Genomic DNA, 14244 nt, shown 5'->3' with positions numbered 1-14244 from the left:
TTTAATGCAAAAATCTTAGCAAAAAAGAAAGTATTTCTTCCCTTTATTAATGACATATTTTCAGTTACAATACATACGGTATTATATTATTAACTACTAGAGGCCCGGTGCATGAAATTCATGCATGGGTAGGTTCCCTAGGCCTGGCCAGTGATCAGGGCCTATTAGGGCCTTCCGGCTGCTGACTGGGGCCTTCCTTCATTCCGCGCTGCCCCATGGTGGTCAGCGCAAGTCATAGGGAGTAGTTAAATTCCCAATCTGTCGGACTCCCGAGAGGACAATTTGCATATCAGTCTTTTATTATATAGGATTATATAGGATTATCTTAACTTTTTAGCACATATCTAATAGAAATTATTTAAACTATCCTTATTACTGAGTTGAGGACAAGATGTTTGGTACAATAAAGCAAATTACCTAATAGAAGGTCTAAAGGTATCATCTCTTTCACTGCATCAAGAATTCCTCTTTGTCTTGCCTCTTGACCATCCAACTCTCTTGCACAAGCTTTGCAACATCCACACACAGCACAGCCAGATTCTCCGGAACCACAACCACAGATACTTAAAAAAAAAAAAAAAAAAAGAATTAACTGAAATCCTTCTACTCTTTCCTTAAAACACTTTTCTATATGAGGTGCCATCTCACACCTGTCAGAATGGCTATCATCAACACATCAACAAACGACAAGTGCTGGTGAGGATGTGGAGAAAAGGGAACCTTCGTACACTACTGGTGGGAATGCAGACTGGTGCAGCCACTGTAGAGAACAGTATGGAGTTTCCTCAAAAAATTAAAAATGGAACTCCCATTTGACCCAGTAATCCCACTCCTAGGATTATATCCCAAAAAGTCAGAAACACCAATCAGAAAAAACATATGCATCCCTATGTTCATAACCAATGGACACAGACAATGGGGGGTGTGGGGAGACCGGGGCTGGGGGGGGAGGGGCAGGCTGGGAGAGGACAATGTGGGGGAGGGGAAGGGGACATATGTAATACTCTCAACAATAAAGAATTGGAAAAAAAACTTTTCTGCATTTTTGAGATTAAATTAAATGAGGCAAAAATGAAATCAATCCTTCAGGTCAGGATCAGGATGTGTCAATTTTTAAGGAAAGGTATGAATCTATATATATAAAAGCCTAAGTGAACCGATGACTGGATGGTAGCTATGATGCGCACTGACCACCGGGGGGCAGATGCTCAAAGCAGGAGCTGCCCCCTGGTGGTCAGTGGGCTTCCACAGCAGGAGCACCGCTCAGCTGACAGACGAGTGCTAGACGCCAGGCTGACGGCTGGTGAGCGCAGCGGCGGCAGCACGAGCCTCTCCTGCGGACATCCCCCCTGCACAACTGAGCAGCGGAAGCAGACACAGCTAGGGTGGGATGAGTGGGAGTGGTGCAGGGCTGCGCCCAGCCCAGCCTCAGGCTCCTCCCCCACCGCCTGTCCCTTCCCACACTACTTCGTGCTGTGCAGGATCAATGCAGACAGTGGGCTGGAGCCCAACAAGCTGGTGGGTAAGGCCAGGCTGCAGTGGCACAGAGGTCCACTAATACCCACAGGCCAGGCCAAGGGACCCCACCAGTGCATGAATCCATGCACCAGGCATCTACTAGATGAATAATTAAAAACAGAAGTTTATTAAGTTCCTCATATTTCTACAGAAAATACAAACGTATTCTATCTTCAAAGCTGCTATTAACAAATATTCTTCACATTTTCACAATTAGTGAAGGACCAGCAGCTTTACTATTAAGTGGTCTGGATGGCTTGGTTAGTAAACAAACAAATATTCCAAACTACCAGGTAAGTTAAGGGAGGTGCGGGCAGCCCACCTTGCCAGCTTAATGTATTAGTCTCCATTTCCCTCCCTATCCTTTATATGCTATCATCTCCCATTAGCTCCTTTCACTGTGTCCAATTACCTGTTCTTTTTGTTCTTCTTTATCCTTAGCTAGAGGGTCAGTGAACAATTAACTTCTTAGTCACATATTTTAGATGCAGAAGTTATAGATTTAATGATATTTGTTGGGTAAGTCCTGAAAAACTTTAGACAGCCTTACTGAAACCCTGGTTATCCAGATTTGCCGAGGTTCATGAAGAAGAACTTATCTGGCAGCAGATTTGAAAGACATAGCCAGGTGCCCTGTGAAACTTGTAGCTTTCAAATGCAAACACTACTGACAACTGGAGGATCACTAACTACAACATTAAAAATTGATACAATAAAAAGCCCTACTGAATTGTATGTGGGCACTATTTAAAAAATAATGTTTATTTCTAAACCTATTCTAAGATACATAGTCAAAATTTTATAACTGAAGTCATTTTTTTAAAAATATATTTTATTGATATTTCACAGAGAGGAAGGGAGAGGGATAGAGAGCTAGAAACATCGATGAGAGAGAAACATCGATCAGCTGCCTCCTGCACACCTCCCACTGGGGATGTGCCTGCAACCAAGGTACATGCCCTTGAACGGAATCGAACCCAGGACCTTTCAGTCTGCAGGCCGACGCTCTATCCACTGAGCCAAACCGGTTTCGGCCTGAAGTCATTTTTAATAGTGCTTAGTGTCCCGGCACAAATTCCTATGTTGACTTTATTCATGTATTCATTTCTGCTTCATTAGTAAAGAAATTATTGTACTTGGTTAGGTATTGTCCATTTGATCTATAAATAATTATTGAAAACTGACAGTAAATCTCAGGGGGGGAAGCATATAAAGAAGAATGAATAATTTCAGGAAGGACAAGAGAATTATAAATTCATTTATAATATGCATCGATTATTTAAGTTCAGATATTGGGGACATTTAATTTTAATGGAAATAGATTGAGACATTTCCAGGAGGATAAATTTCAACTCCTTGTAAAAGAAATGTTATCTTTAGTTCTGGTTGGTATGCTCAGTGGTTAGAGCATTGGCTCATGCACTAAAGGGTCACAGGTTCAATTCCCAGTCAAGTACACATACCTGGGTTGCAGGTTCAATTCCTGGCCCCATCCAGGCATGTGGTACGGGAGGCAACCAGTCTATCTTTCTCTCTCTCTCCCTTCCACTCTCTCTAAAAATCCATGGAAAAAATATCCTTGGGTGAGTATTAAAAAAAAAAAAAAAAAAAAAAAAAAAAAAAAAAAAAGGAAAATAAGAAAAATTATCCTTTGATAGAGAGCCAAAATATTTTAACATATACTAATAAAGCAAATCAAATGTACTGTTTAAAAATCATAGTATTTCAGTAGTTTAAAAGAAAAGACCTGTTATTTAAGATCTATTTCACTATGTTAGGCCATAGTATAATTCCGGAAATGTACTCAGAGTAGATCCAAACATTATTTGGGAAGAAGCACCTGACTATAAAGGAGGTGTCAAATAGGAAAGTCAACTATAGGGGGTGGTTGGCTGTCCTCACCATGGCTGATATTTTTTCCCCCCAAGATTCCCTTTAATTTCCAAATTAAGCTAATTATCAAAATCTGATCTTAAAAAGAACAGATCTATCATAATACAAAGATCTATCATAATTAATTTAATCTTACAAAGGATAGCCCACTATGTTACAATGGCTACAAATGGCAACACAAAAATAATAATTAAAATCTTCCCTAACATTCTAGGGAAAAATCTGCATTCTGATTGTGCCTAACTCATACCTTAACTTTAAAATGACAAGACAGACCCTGAAAAAAAAACAGTGGTAAAGCAAGAATAGAAGCTATATATAACAGGTGCAATGCAACTTTAGCCACGATAGTTCCTAGAACTCGTAAAATTGCGAAGAGTAAATTCAATTTAAAAGAAAATGATATATCCCTAATAAAACAACCTATATGTTTTTTTTTATAATTCTACTCAGAAAAAATTCATATGTGTTATTAAAGCAGTCTTAGAAAGAATACAAATGGCTCAGTGGTTGAGCTTCGACCTATGAACCAGGAGGTTATGGTTCAATTCCTGGTCAGGGCACATGCCCCAGTTGCAGGCTCCATCCCCAGTGTGGGGCGTGTAGGAGGTAACCCATCAATGATTCTCTCTCATCATTGTTCCTTTCCCTTCCTTTCTCTGAAATCAATAAAGACATTTTTTTTAAAAAAAAAAAGAATACAAATGAAGGCATAACCCAAGCCTTGAAAAAGATGACCTTTTTAAAAATAATGCTTTAAATGGATCAAATGATATAAAAATGACACTAAATTAGAATTTATTATAATTCCCCACCCCTGCTCTAAGTATGTCCTCAGGTGAGGATTAAAAATAAAAAATAAAAAAATAACAGAATACTCTGAAATAATTTTGAAAAGAAATGTGTTGTATGCATTTTCTACTAACATTGTATTTCTTCAGTATTAACTCTTTTTCTTACCCTCCAGGAACTCTATCTGGACGCCCACTACTGACACAGCTGGCTCCATAACCTGTACAGTCTCCACAGACAGTACACACCATGCACTGCTCCAGCTTCCACTTATGCATGCCTGGAGGGCACATCATAGACTTCTCATCTTTTTCATCTAGTTCTTCTTCTAGATCTTCATCCATTGCTGTGGCCATATTTTCAACTCCAAACCCTATTTGAGAGAACAATTTACAATTTTTTAGTAGATTATTCCCATGTCTAAAAAATTGACATTTATATTTCCCAATTAAGTATGTATATATAACATATAGTAATCCAAATGAGTATACAAAGAAATGCTAAAATGTAAGAGCAAGAAAAATAAAATTTACTTGAGGGCCTACTAATAAGTGCTCTCCCCATTTCCCTTTCTGCAAAAAAGAGTCAGGGAAGACAGAAACATCTCTTAGCTGTTGTTGCTTTTTGTCAATCATACTTTTAATATTTTTAATTTTAATCCCTCCTTTCCATCTTCACTGCGGACACTTTTGTCCAACAGACCAAAGAATGATTACTAACCACACTTTAAGCCAAGAGTCCCTCCAATCTAGACCATCCTCCCACTGCTAGCAATCAGCTTTGTAAAACATATACTTAATCCTATGACTTCACAATTTACAAAATTCTTCAGCAAGATACAGTCATTCACAATATGGCTCCCTATTTTCTCCAAACTCACTTCTTCCATGCAAACTACATTCTACCTAAACTTAATTCCCTCTGCTTTCTAAACATCCTGTGTCCTTTATCATACTCTGGGCTTTGCTCATTCCTGCTCTATCTCTCTTTCTACCTCATATACCTGCCTCTCCATACCTCATCAACCAGAGTTTTGCAGACCTCAAAAACTCAGCTCAGAAGTCATTTCCTAAAAAAGCACTGACCACTTTTCTAAAGGAAACAGTCACTACCTCCTCAAACCTGTTTAAACCTCAATTACAACTTAATTGTGCTATAATTCCTTCACCTTTTTTTTTTTCTACTGAATACCTACCTAAATGCCACAGGCATTTCCCTTGATAGCAAAGAAAGAGAACATTTTTTTGTAAAGGGCCAGACTGTGAATAATACAGGCTTAATGGGCCATAAGTTTGCCACACTTTTAAAAAGTAACACTTTAAAAGTATAAAACACATTTTTAGCCTGGAAGGCCATACAAAAACAGGCTACTGAGCAGACGGCTTGTAGGTCTCTGCTTTAGGCACTGAGGACTATGATAATGAACTAATTATTACAAACCTTATTGTAGGGAGCAGTTATAGGGTTAAGCCTCAGACTGACCTGCTGGCAAAGCCACAAACAAGTCCCAGCTTAGAGGGCAAAGCCCTCTTAGCATAACTAAGCTTGATCTTGTGACTGCTCCCTAGATCTTTCCTGGGTAGCTAATGGGCTGTGGGAGGTGCAGCAAGTGCTGCCAAAACAAGTGAAACTTACAAGAACATTGTAAATTACCTTGTTTACCTCTGACTATAAAATAAAGCATCAGCTTGCAGTCTGGATCTGTTTTGTGGCCTCAGCCAGGCACAGAAGATCCACCTAGACTCAGCTTATTCTCTTTGTCTGTCTTTTCTTCATCCTTCGCCGGCCCTCCCTTAGGCTCGCCGAACCCTTGGCTGTGCTGGCGTGGCACAAGTGGCGCCCAACGTGGGGCTGAATTCGGCCCAAGAGGCACTCAATGAGGACCTGAGTGTGAGGGAACTGCAATTGTCAGGTGAAAGAAGGCCCCAAGGCGTGCGCATGCAGTAAGGTAGGGGTGTAGTACTAGCGAGGTGTAAAACATGGGAAATTCAGGATCGCAGGGAAAGAATGTATATGTATCCATACTTAAGGCTATGCTCCAAGCAAGGAGCTGTTCTGTGAGGTATGAACAGCTTTTCGATTTTTTGGATTTTGTGAGTAAAACCTGCCCATGGTTTTCTGAGGAAGAAAAGGTAAATATAGAGGCATGGGAGAAGGGAGGAAAACAACTTCGCGATCATTACATAGCTGAAGGTCCAGAGGAAATGCCTGCCTCTACTTTCAGTCTGTGGTCCCTGATTCGGGACTGCCTAGAGCCCACTCCAGAAGGGGAGTGGAGGAATGTGGCAGGGGAATCAAGATAGATGGGGGAAGGTTGCCAAAGGCTTCCGACTCCACCATCGGTGCCTCCGCTGCCTCCTCCAGTCCCTGGGGCTACAGCTCCTGTGGAAGAGAGCCCTCCGGATGATGCGCTTTCTCCCAAATATGAGCAAAGATTGGAGGACGCAAGGGAAGAGCGCTGGTGGGTTTGGAATGATGGGGTGGAGATATGCTAAAGTATTGCCTCGGGGCATGGCCAATAGTCCTGCCATATGTCAGGATTTTGTGGCTGCAGTCATACATCCTATAAGAAAAAAATATCCCGAGGCTTATATTATTCATTATATGGATGAAATTCTCTTAGCTCATAAAAATGAAACGCATCTAAATAATATCTATATAGATTTGCAGGATTCCCTGCGTTATGCTGGATTATGCATAGCACCCGAAAAAGTTCAAAGGACATTTCCTTTTTCTTATCTTGGCAGCATTATTGAGGGAAAAACAAGAAAACCTCAGAAAATTCAAATTCAGACTGACACTTACATTAAATGACTTCCAAAAATTATTAGGAGATATTAACTGGGTTCGACCTGCTTTAAAATTAACCACTGCTGACTTAAGGCCTTTATTTCATATACTAAGGGGAGATTCATCTCCGTCATCCCCACGCTGCTTGACAGAGGAAGCCAAGACAGCCTTACATAAAATTGAGGATGCCTTAAGTTCAGCACAACTTACTAGAATTGATTACTCCCTTCCCCTACAGGTTTTAATTTTCCCTACGACACATACACCCACTGGGGTCATTTGGCAAGTTCCTGGAGTTGTTGAATGGCTATATTTGGCTCATTCTCCAACTAAGGTATTAACTCCTTTCCATGATTCGATTTCCCAGCTAATAGCTCGAGCCCGCCTTTGAACAGGCCAATTAGTGGGCCAAGACCCTGACCTTATTGTAGTGCCATTTACAGCTATACAGCAAGACTGGCTCTGGCAACGATCAACAAATTGGCAAGTTGCACTTGCTAATTTCTCCGGACAGGGTGATAACCATTATCCAGCAAATAAGGTTTTACAATTTCTCTCAGTTACTACCTTTACCTTCCCAAAGATAGTGAAGTCACAATCTATACCTCAGGCATTAACCATTTTTACAGATGGATCCAGTTCTGGAAAAGCTGGATACTACTGCAGCAGAGGTGCAAATGTCCTTCAAATCCCTTATATATCAGCACAACGGGTAGAAATATAAGCTCTTATCTATGCCTTGACAGATTTTGCTACGGAGCCCATTAACCTATATAGTGATAGTGCCTATGTGGTAAGTATGGCCAAACTAATTGAAACGGCTACTATAGGGCACACTAATTCAGAGGAACTCTTTCATTTATTTTTCAACCTTCAAAAAGTCATTAGAGAACAACAATTTCCCTGCTTTATTGGTCATATCTGATCTCATTCAGGTCTCCCTGGTCCATTATCTATAGGCAATGATGCTATTGATTGCCTCCTTGCTGTAATGCAAGAGGCTACCCCATTTTCTCTTGCCCAGTCCTCCCATGCTTTGCATCATCAAAATGCTGCTGCCTTACGCAAACAATTCCGTATTTCTAGGGAGCAATCTCATCAAATTGTTAAGCAGTGCTCTCAGTGTGTAATTCATTGCCCTGTACAATTGTTGGGGGTTAACCCTAGGGGTCTTAAACCTAATCAAATTTGACAAATGGATGTCACCCACATACCAGAATTTGGTAAGCACAGATGGGTACATGTTAATGTAGATACCTGCTCCCGCTTTATCTTTGCGACTCCCCAAACAGGAGAGAGTGCCAAGCATGTAATTAATCACTGCCTAGCTGCCTTTGCAGTATTAGGTCCTCCCTTAGAGCTAAAGACAGACAATGGACCCGCATACACTAGTTCTGCTTTTCAACATTTTTGTCAGCAATATCAAATTTGTCATAAAACTGGTATCCCTTACAACCGTTACGGTCAAGCAATAGGGGAAAGAGCAAATCGTACTCTTAAAATGCAATTACTAAAACAGAAAGGGGGAGACAGATGTTATGTGTCATCTCAAAACAAACTCAGTCATGTTCTTTATACTTTAAATTTTTTGAATTGTGATGCAGAGGGTCATACGGAAGCCAAAAGGCATCAGGCCTCCTGTACAATAGCCTCCGTGGGGTTAGCCCAATGGAAGGATGCACAAACTGGACAATGGTTTGGACCAGATCCAGTAATGATGTGGGAAAAAGGTTGTGTTTGTATCTTTCCAGAAGGAGCAGCGCAGCCAATTTGGGTGCTAGAGCATTACGTACGTCACCACAATGGACCCAGAGAAGCTCCTTGTCCCATCGTTCAAAAGACTGAGAGTTGCCCCGATGACAGCAAAGCGTTAAAGGAAGATGACGAAGGCTATACAAAAGACTGAGGTGCCAACATGGGGTCAGCTGAAGAAGTTAACAACTGCCCAGCAGATGGCAGAAAAGCAAGAAGCAGAAGCTACTTCCTCAATCATGTTTCTGGCCATGCTAGCATTGGTTAGCTGCCAGTCTTCTGCAAACTCTTGCACAGCCAAGTCTGAGCACTCTTGAGTAAATCAGCAAAAGAAACTTTCATTTAGTAGAAAAATGTTACTGTAGTTTGATTTCTCTATTATTGTAGTGTTGCATTGGCATTGTTTTATTAATAACCATGTCTGGGTTTTACATTGGCATTGTTTTGTTATTGGGTTTTGCACTGGCATTGTTTTGTTAATATTTTAATAGAACTTTGTTCTTGATGTTTAAGTTTTACTTCCATTATTAGTAGCTTAAAATTAAAAGAAGGGCGAGATGTAGGGAGCTGTTATAGGGTTAAGCCTCGGACTGACATGCTGGCAAAGCCGCAAACAAGTCCCAGCTTAGAGGGCAAAGCCCTCTTAGCATAATTAAGCTTGATCTTGTGATTGCTCCCTAGATCTTTCCTGGGTAGTTAATGGGCTGTGGGAGGTGCAGCAAGTGCTGCCAAAACAAGTGAAACTTACAAGAACATTGTAAATTACCTTGTTTACCTCTGACTATAAAATAAGGCATCAGCTTGCAGTCTGGATTTGTTCTGTGGTCTCAGTCACGCACAGAAGATCCACCTAGACCTAGCTTATTCTCTTTGTCTGTCTTTTCTTCATCCTCCGCTGGCCCTCCCTCAGGCTTGCCGAACCCTTGGCTGTGCTGGCGCGGCACACCTTATAACTTAGTGATAAAGACACATATTAATTAAATAGCCATAGAGAGATGAGTAAATATACAACTTTGAAAGACTTATAAAGGAACATATAGTGCTACAAGAGCATATAATAAAAGAACAAATCTGTGGGAATAGGTAATTATTTTTAATCTTTGTCTTTTCTACTGGACTTAGATCCTCAAAGATAAGGTATTACCTTACTCACTTTACCTCCTAACTTAGTCAACCTTACTCTCTTTTATCACTTATTCCTATAATAGACTCAGTATATAGGTCTGTCTAATCAAGAAATAAATTCATGGGATATATAACTTTTTTTATTTTTGCCACTTCTAATCTATGGACAGGCTGGAATATTAGATAACTATGTATTGGATAACTACGCCTGTCTACAGTTAAAATAAAGCAATCCCAAGGAAGACCAAAGTGACTATTATTCATAAGAACAGGAACTAAAATATATTGAGCACTTACTTGGGTCTACATATATTAATCATCCCAATTGTACTATAATTATTATCCTCAAATTAATCTCTAAAATTCAAAGCAATATCAATCACAATGCCAAGTAGAAAAGCTCACTCTCATACACATGGAAAAAAGGCCCCAACCTAACTACATAAAGCAAAAATTTATAAAAAAACAACAGCAAATTGCCATCAAAATTGGAATATTATATACAAGTAAAACCATAAATATAAGAGAGAATCCACAAATTAGTGAAAAATATTTGTAACACATACAACATAATATATAAAATACTGCTACAAATTAATAAGAAAAAGCTAGAAAAATAAGAAAAAAATGAAAAGATAGTCTGCCAGAAACCAATCATTGTTTTATTAATGGAGAGGTGTGGACAGGGAATCCGGAGGGCTGATCAACCTTAATTGCTCTGAAGGGTCAGAGCTAATCACTAGACATTGGTAGTTGAAGCAGCCTCCACCTGTTAGTCTTAAGTAAATTCACTGATTGGCTATTATTGGAGTTTCCTGCCTAGGGGATATGGATGTATCCCATAATCTTAATCGTAATAAAAGGGATGGCAAGGCTGGAGCGAGTAGTAGTCCTCCCACTAGAGATGGACTATATTGGCTATTATTGGAGTTTCCTGCCTAGGGGATATGGGTGTATCCCATAATCTTAATCTTAATAAAAGGGATGGCAAGGCTGGAGCGAATAGTAGTCCTCCCACTAGAGATGGAGATATATTTACATAATTTAATACTACACGATGAGAATGAACAACTTACAGCTAACCATATCAACATAGATGAATCTCATAAAAGTAAAGCTAAGTGTAAAGAAAACAGACATAAAAGAATTGACACTACATGATTCCATCTATAAAGTGCAAAAGTAATGTACAGTGTTAACTGGAGAGGAGGATAGCAACTGGAGAGGAACATAAGAGGGCCTTCTTGGGTACTGTTAAGAAACTTTCTTGATCTGGGTGCTGATTACAAGAATATGTTCAGTTTGTGAAAATTCATAAAAATATATACCTATGCTAGGTGTATTTTTCTGCATATATGTTATACTTCAATACAACAAATAAAAAATTACAATGTCATAGCCATTACACTGGCAAAAATCAGAATCTGTCAATACTGACTACTTAAGTAATGTGGAAAATCAAACTCTATTAGTAAGAGTATAAATTGGTACAATCTCTTCTAAGAAAAATCTAGCGCAAAGCTGAAATTTACAGCTTAGTAATTTCACTAGAGAAAGTTTCACATGTTTACCATGAAATATGTATGAAGGTTTTAAAATTATTTATAATAGTGAAAAATTAGAAATAAATTCATCTATTAGCAGAATCATCTAGATTTATGTGTACCAACATGGACATATTTCAAGCATGATGGTGAAAAGACAAAAAAAAATTTGCAGAAAAATATGAATAGACTAGAGGCCCAGTGCATGAATTCGTGCATGGGTGGGGTCCCTCGGCCTGGCCATCCCCCAGGGCCGCAGGAGGTTGGCCGACCACGGGAGGTTGGCTGTGGGAGCGCACTGACCACCACGGGGCAGCTCTTGCATTGAGCATCTACCCCCTGGTGGTCAGTGAGCGTCATAGCAACTGGTCGACTGGTCAACTGGTAGTTCAGTCGCTTATAGATAAGCACTTATAAATATATGTGTGTAATGTATTTCACATAAAATATGGAACAACCTACAGGGAGTACCCATATGAGTGGAAGCTGATTTCTCAACAGAAACTATGCAGGCCAGAAGAAGTGGCAAGAAATATTCAAAGTGATGAATAAATAGCAAGGACCTACAACCAAGATTACTCTACCCAGCAAAGCTGTCATTTAGAATTGAAGGTCAGATAAAGAGCTTCACAGAGAAGAAAAAGATAAAGGAGTTCATCACCACCAAACCAGTATTACATGAAACATTAAAAGGTATTAAGAGGAAGAAGAAGGAAAAAAAGAAAAATATAAAAAACATAAAAAATAAATACCTATCAACAATTGATTCTAAAAATCAAAATAAAGGAATAAAAAATCTAATGAATAGAATAAACTGGTGAATAAAATAGAATCAGAGACATGGAAATGGAACAGACTGATGATTCTCAGAGGGAAGGGGGTGAGGGGGGTGGGAAGAGATTAAACAAAGATCTTATATGCATATATGCATTACCTATGGACAGAGATAATAGGGTGGCAAAAGCTTGGGGCAGGGAGGGAACTGGATGGAGGGGGGCAATGGGGGAATAAAAGAAGGACATCTGTAATACTCTCAACAATAAAGATTCAAAAATAAACAAGCAAACAAACAAGTAAATAAAATTTAAAAAGAAAAATTAAATAGAACACGATTGAAAGGATATTAATCAAAGTCATGATGTGGTTAGTTCTGGAGAGAGATAGAGTATAATATTAAGCCTTGGAATAGGAATACAGGACACTGAAATCTTATCTATAATTTTTTTAATTGAAAAATTATAAGACATGGTGTAGACATACAACTTTTTAATATTTCAGTATTATTTTCTATACTTTTCAAGTTTTTTAAACTTTTAATAATCCCTTCATGTTCTTTATGAGTCAGCAATCTGTATTCATTATTTGTCTTACACTACGATACTGGCATGCTTTCTAATTTAATACTTACTCACAGAATAGGTGTGATTTCTAGTAAATAGAAAATGTTTTATCAATTTAATTTTGGTTATTACAAAATTTACACTAAGAATCTACAATATAGTTGTAAATGTATGCCAAATTTCACAAAAGTTTCAGAATAATTAAGAAACAACTTTGTTCAGCTCACAACTCTTATAAAACATAATTTGAATAGATACTTAAATAGAGAAAACTTAAAATGGTTCTCTCCTCTTTGCCTAGTAGGTATTATCCAAAACTGTGGTTCACTAGTTTAGCAGATATTTCTATTTTGGAGTTATCCATTTCTTTTTTTTCTTTTGTTTTTCCTTCTTTTTTAAAAAATTAATATTCCTCTAACAGACTTACTCTTTTAAAAACAAAAGAATTAAAAAAAACAACTAAAGAGTTTTAAATACACACATATATAAATAAGCTAAGGGGAAAAAAACAGTAGGCTTTAATATCCATATGAGTCTGTCATCAAGAAGACCCCCAAAGAGCTAAACTTTTTTTTGTTAATTTATACAAATATTAATCCTGAAACTATGAAGGCCATAGTTTAAAGTATTTGTATTTTAAACACAGCTTAATACTTAGTTCTAATAATATGTATCTATTTCCTATTCTCAAGTCCACACAAAATTAAAAAAAGACATTGGAGGGAAGGGTATAGGAAGGCACTGATAGCAGCTACAGTAAAATGTAAGAGCAAGAATGAAGTAGACACAAACTATTACAAAAACAAAATCACAACAAGCATGGATCAACGCCTCACTTACCTTCAATAACTTTAGTGTTTAGGCAAAGGATACGGTGGATGGGGGGGCATCCACAATTTATGACTTGATAAAGGTTCAAGTATTCTTAAGGATCATCTTAATTGTTAAGAACTGACTGAATTACAGGCAGTGTATACTGTTAAACGGGAAGACATTTGCCAGACAGACTGCTGCCAAAAATGGTTTGAAAATGCTTTTTTAGAAAAATTTAGTCACCAAAGATGCTAAATCAAAGAGGTGCTCTTATCTATATATAGAGAGAGCCAGGGTCTGTAACGTCCAAAATGACCGAACAGACGACTGAACACCAGAAGTCAGCCCTGCAGTGGCTGCCGTCGGGGCTGCAGATCAGGCCCGGAGAGAGGCCTGGAGAGAGAACCAGGGCCTGATCTGCAGCCTCCGTGGCAGCTGTTGATCAGCCCTTGCCTCTCTTTCTCTCCGGGCCTTGCCAGCAACCGAGGGGGATGCTGATCAGCCCCACCTCTCTAATCAGGCTCAGAAACGCTGACTGGCATAGAAACCGACCAACCAGAAACTAATCTGGGTGAACTGTGAAGGCAAAACCTAAGGTGGGGGCTGAGGAGGGGTTTTAAGGGCAACAGCTGTTTGGTGTAAGGTTGAAGAAAGCAGTTCAATTTTTTTTAATGACC

At 38.9% G+C, this 14244-nt stretch overlaps 1 protein-coding gene across 26 annotated transcripts in view; it reads right to left on the bottom strand.

Annotated features, from left to right (window-relative positions):
- The window catches only part of MYCBP2 (MYC binding protein 2), a 308362-nt gene that overhangs the window by 210182 nt on the left and 83936 nt on the right, over positions 1-14244 (bottom strand). For all 26 annotated transcript variants that reach the window (XM_080658818.1, XM_080658838.1, XM_080658842.1 and 23 more), the window contains exons 15-16: positions 4372-4576; positions 418-563 (exon numbers count right to left, since the gene is read on the bottom strand). In XM_080658818.1, coding sequence (XP_080514944.1) covers positions 418-563; positions 4372-4576 — 351 coding nt within the window. The remainder of the gene's footprint in view (positions 1-417; positions 564-4371; positions 4577-14244) is intronic.

The sequence above is a fragment of the Plecotus auritus genome (assembly GCF_963455305.1).
Source record: "Plecotus auritus genome assembly, chromosome: 3".
In the NCBI taxonomy this organism is placed as follows: domain Eukaryota; kingdom Metazoa; phylum Chordata; class Mammalia; order Chiroptera; family Vespertilionidae; genus Plecotus; species Plecotus auritus.
The sequence above is the reverse complement of the archived record's forward strand: the minus strand, read 5'-3'. Positions and strand labels throughout refer to the sequence as shown.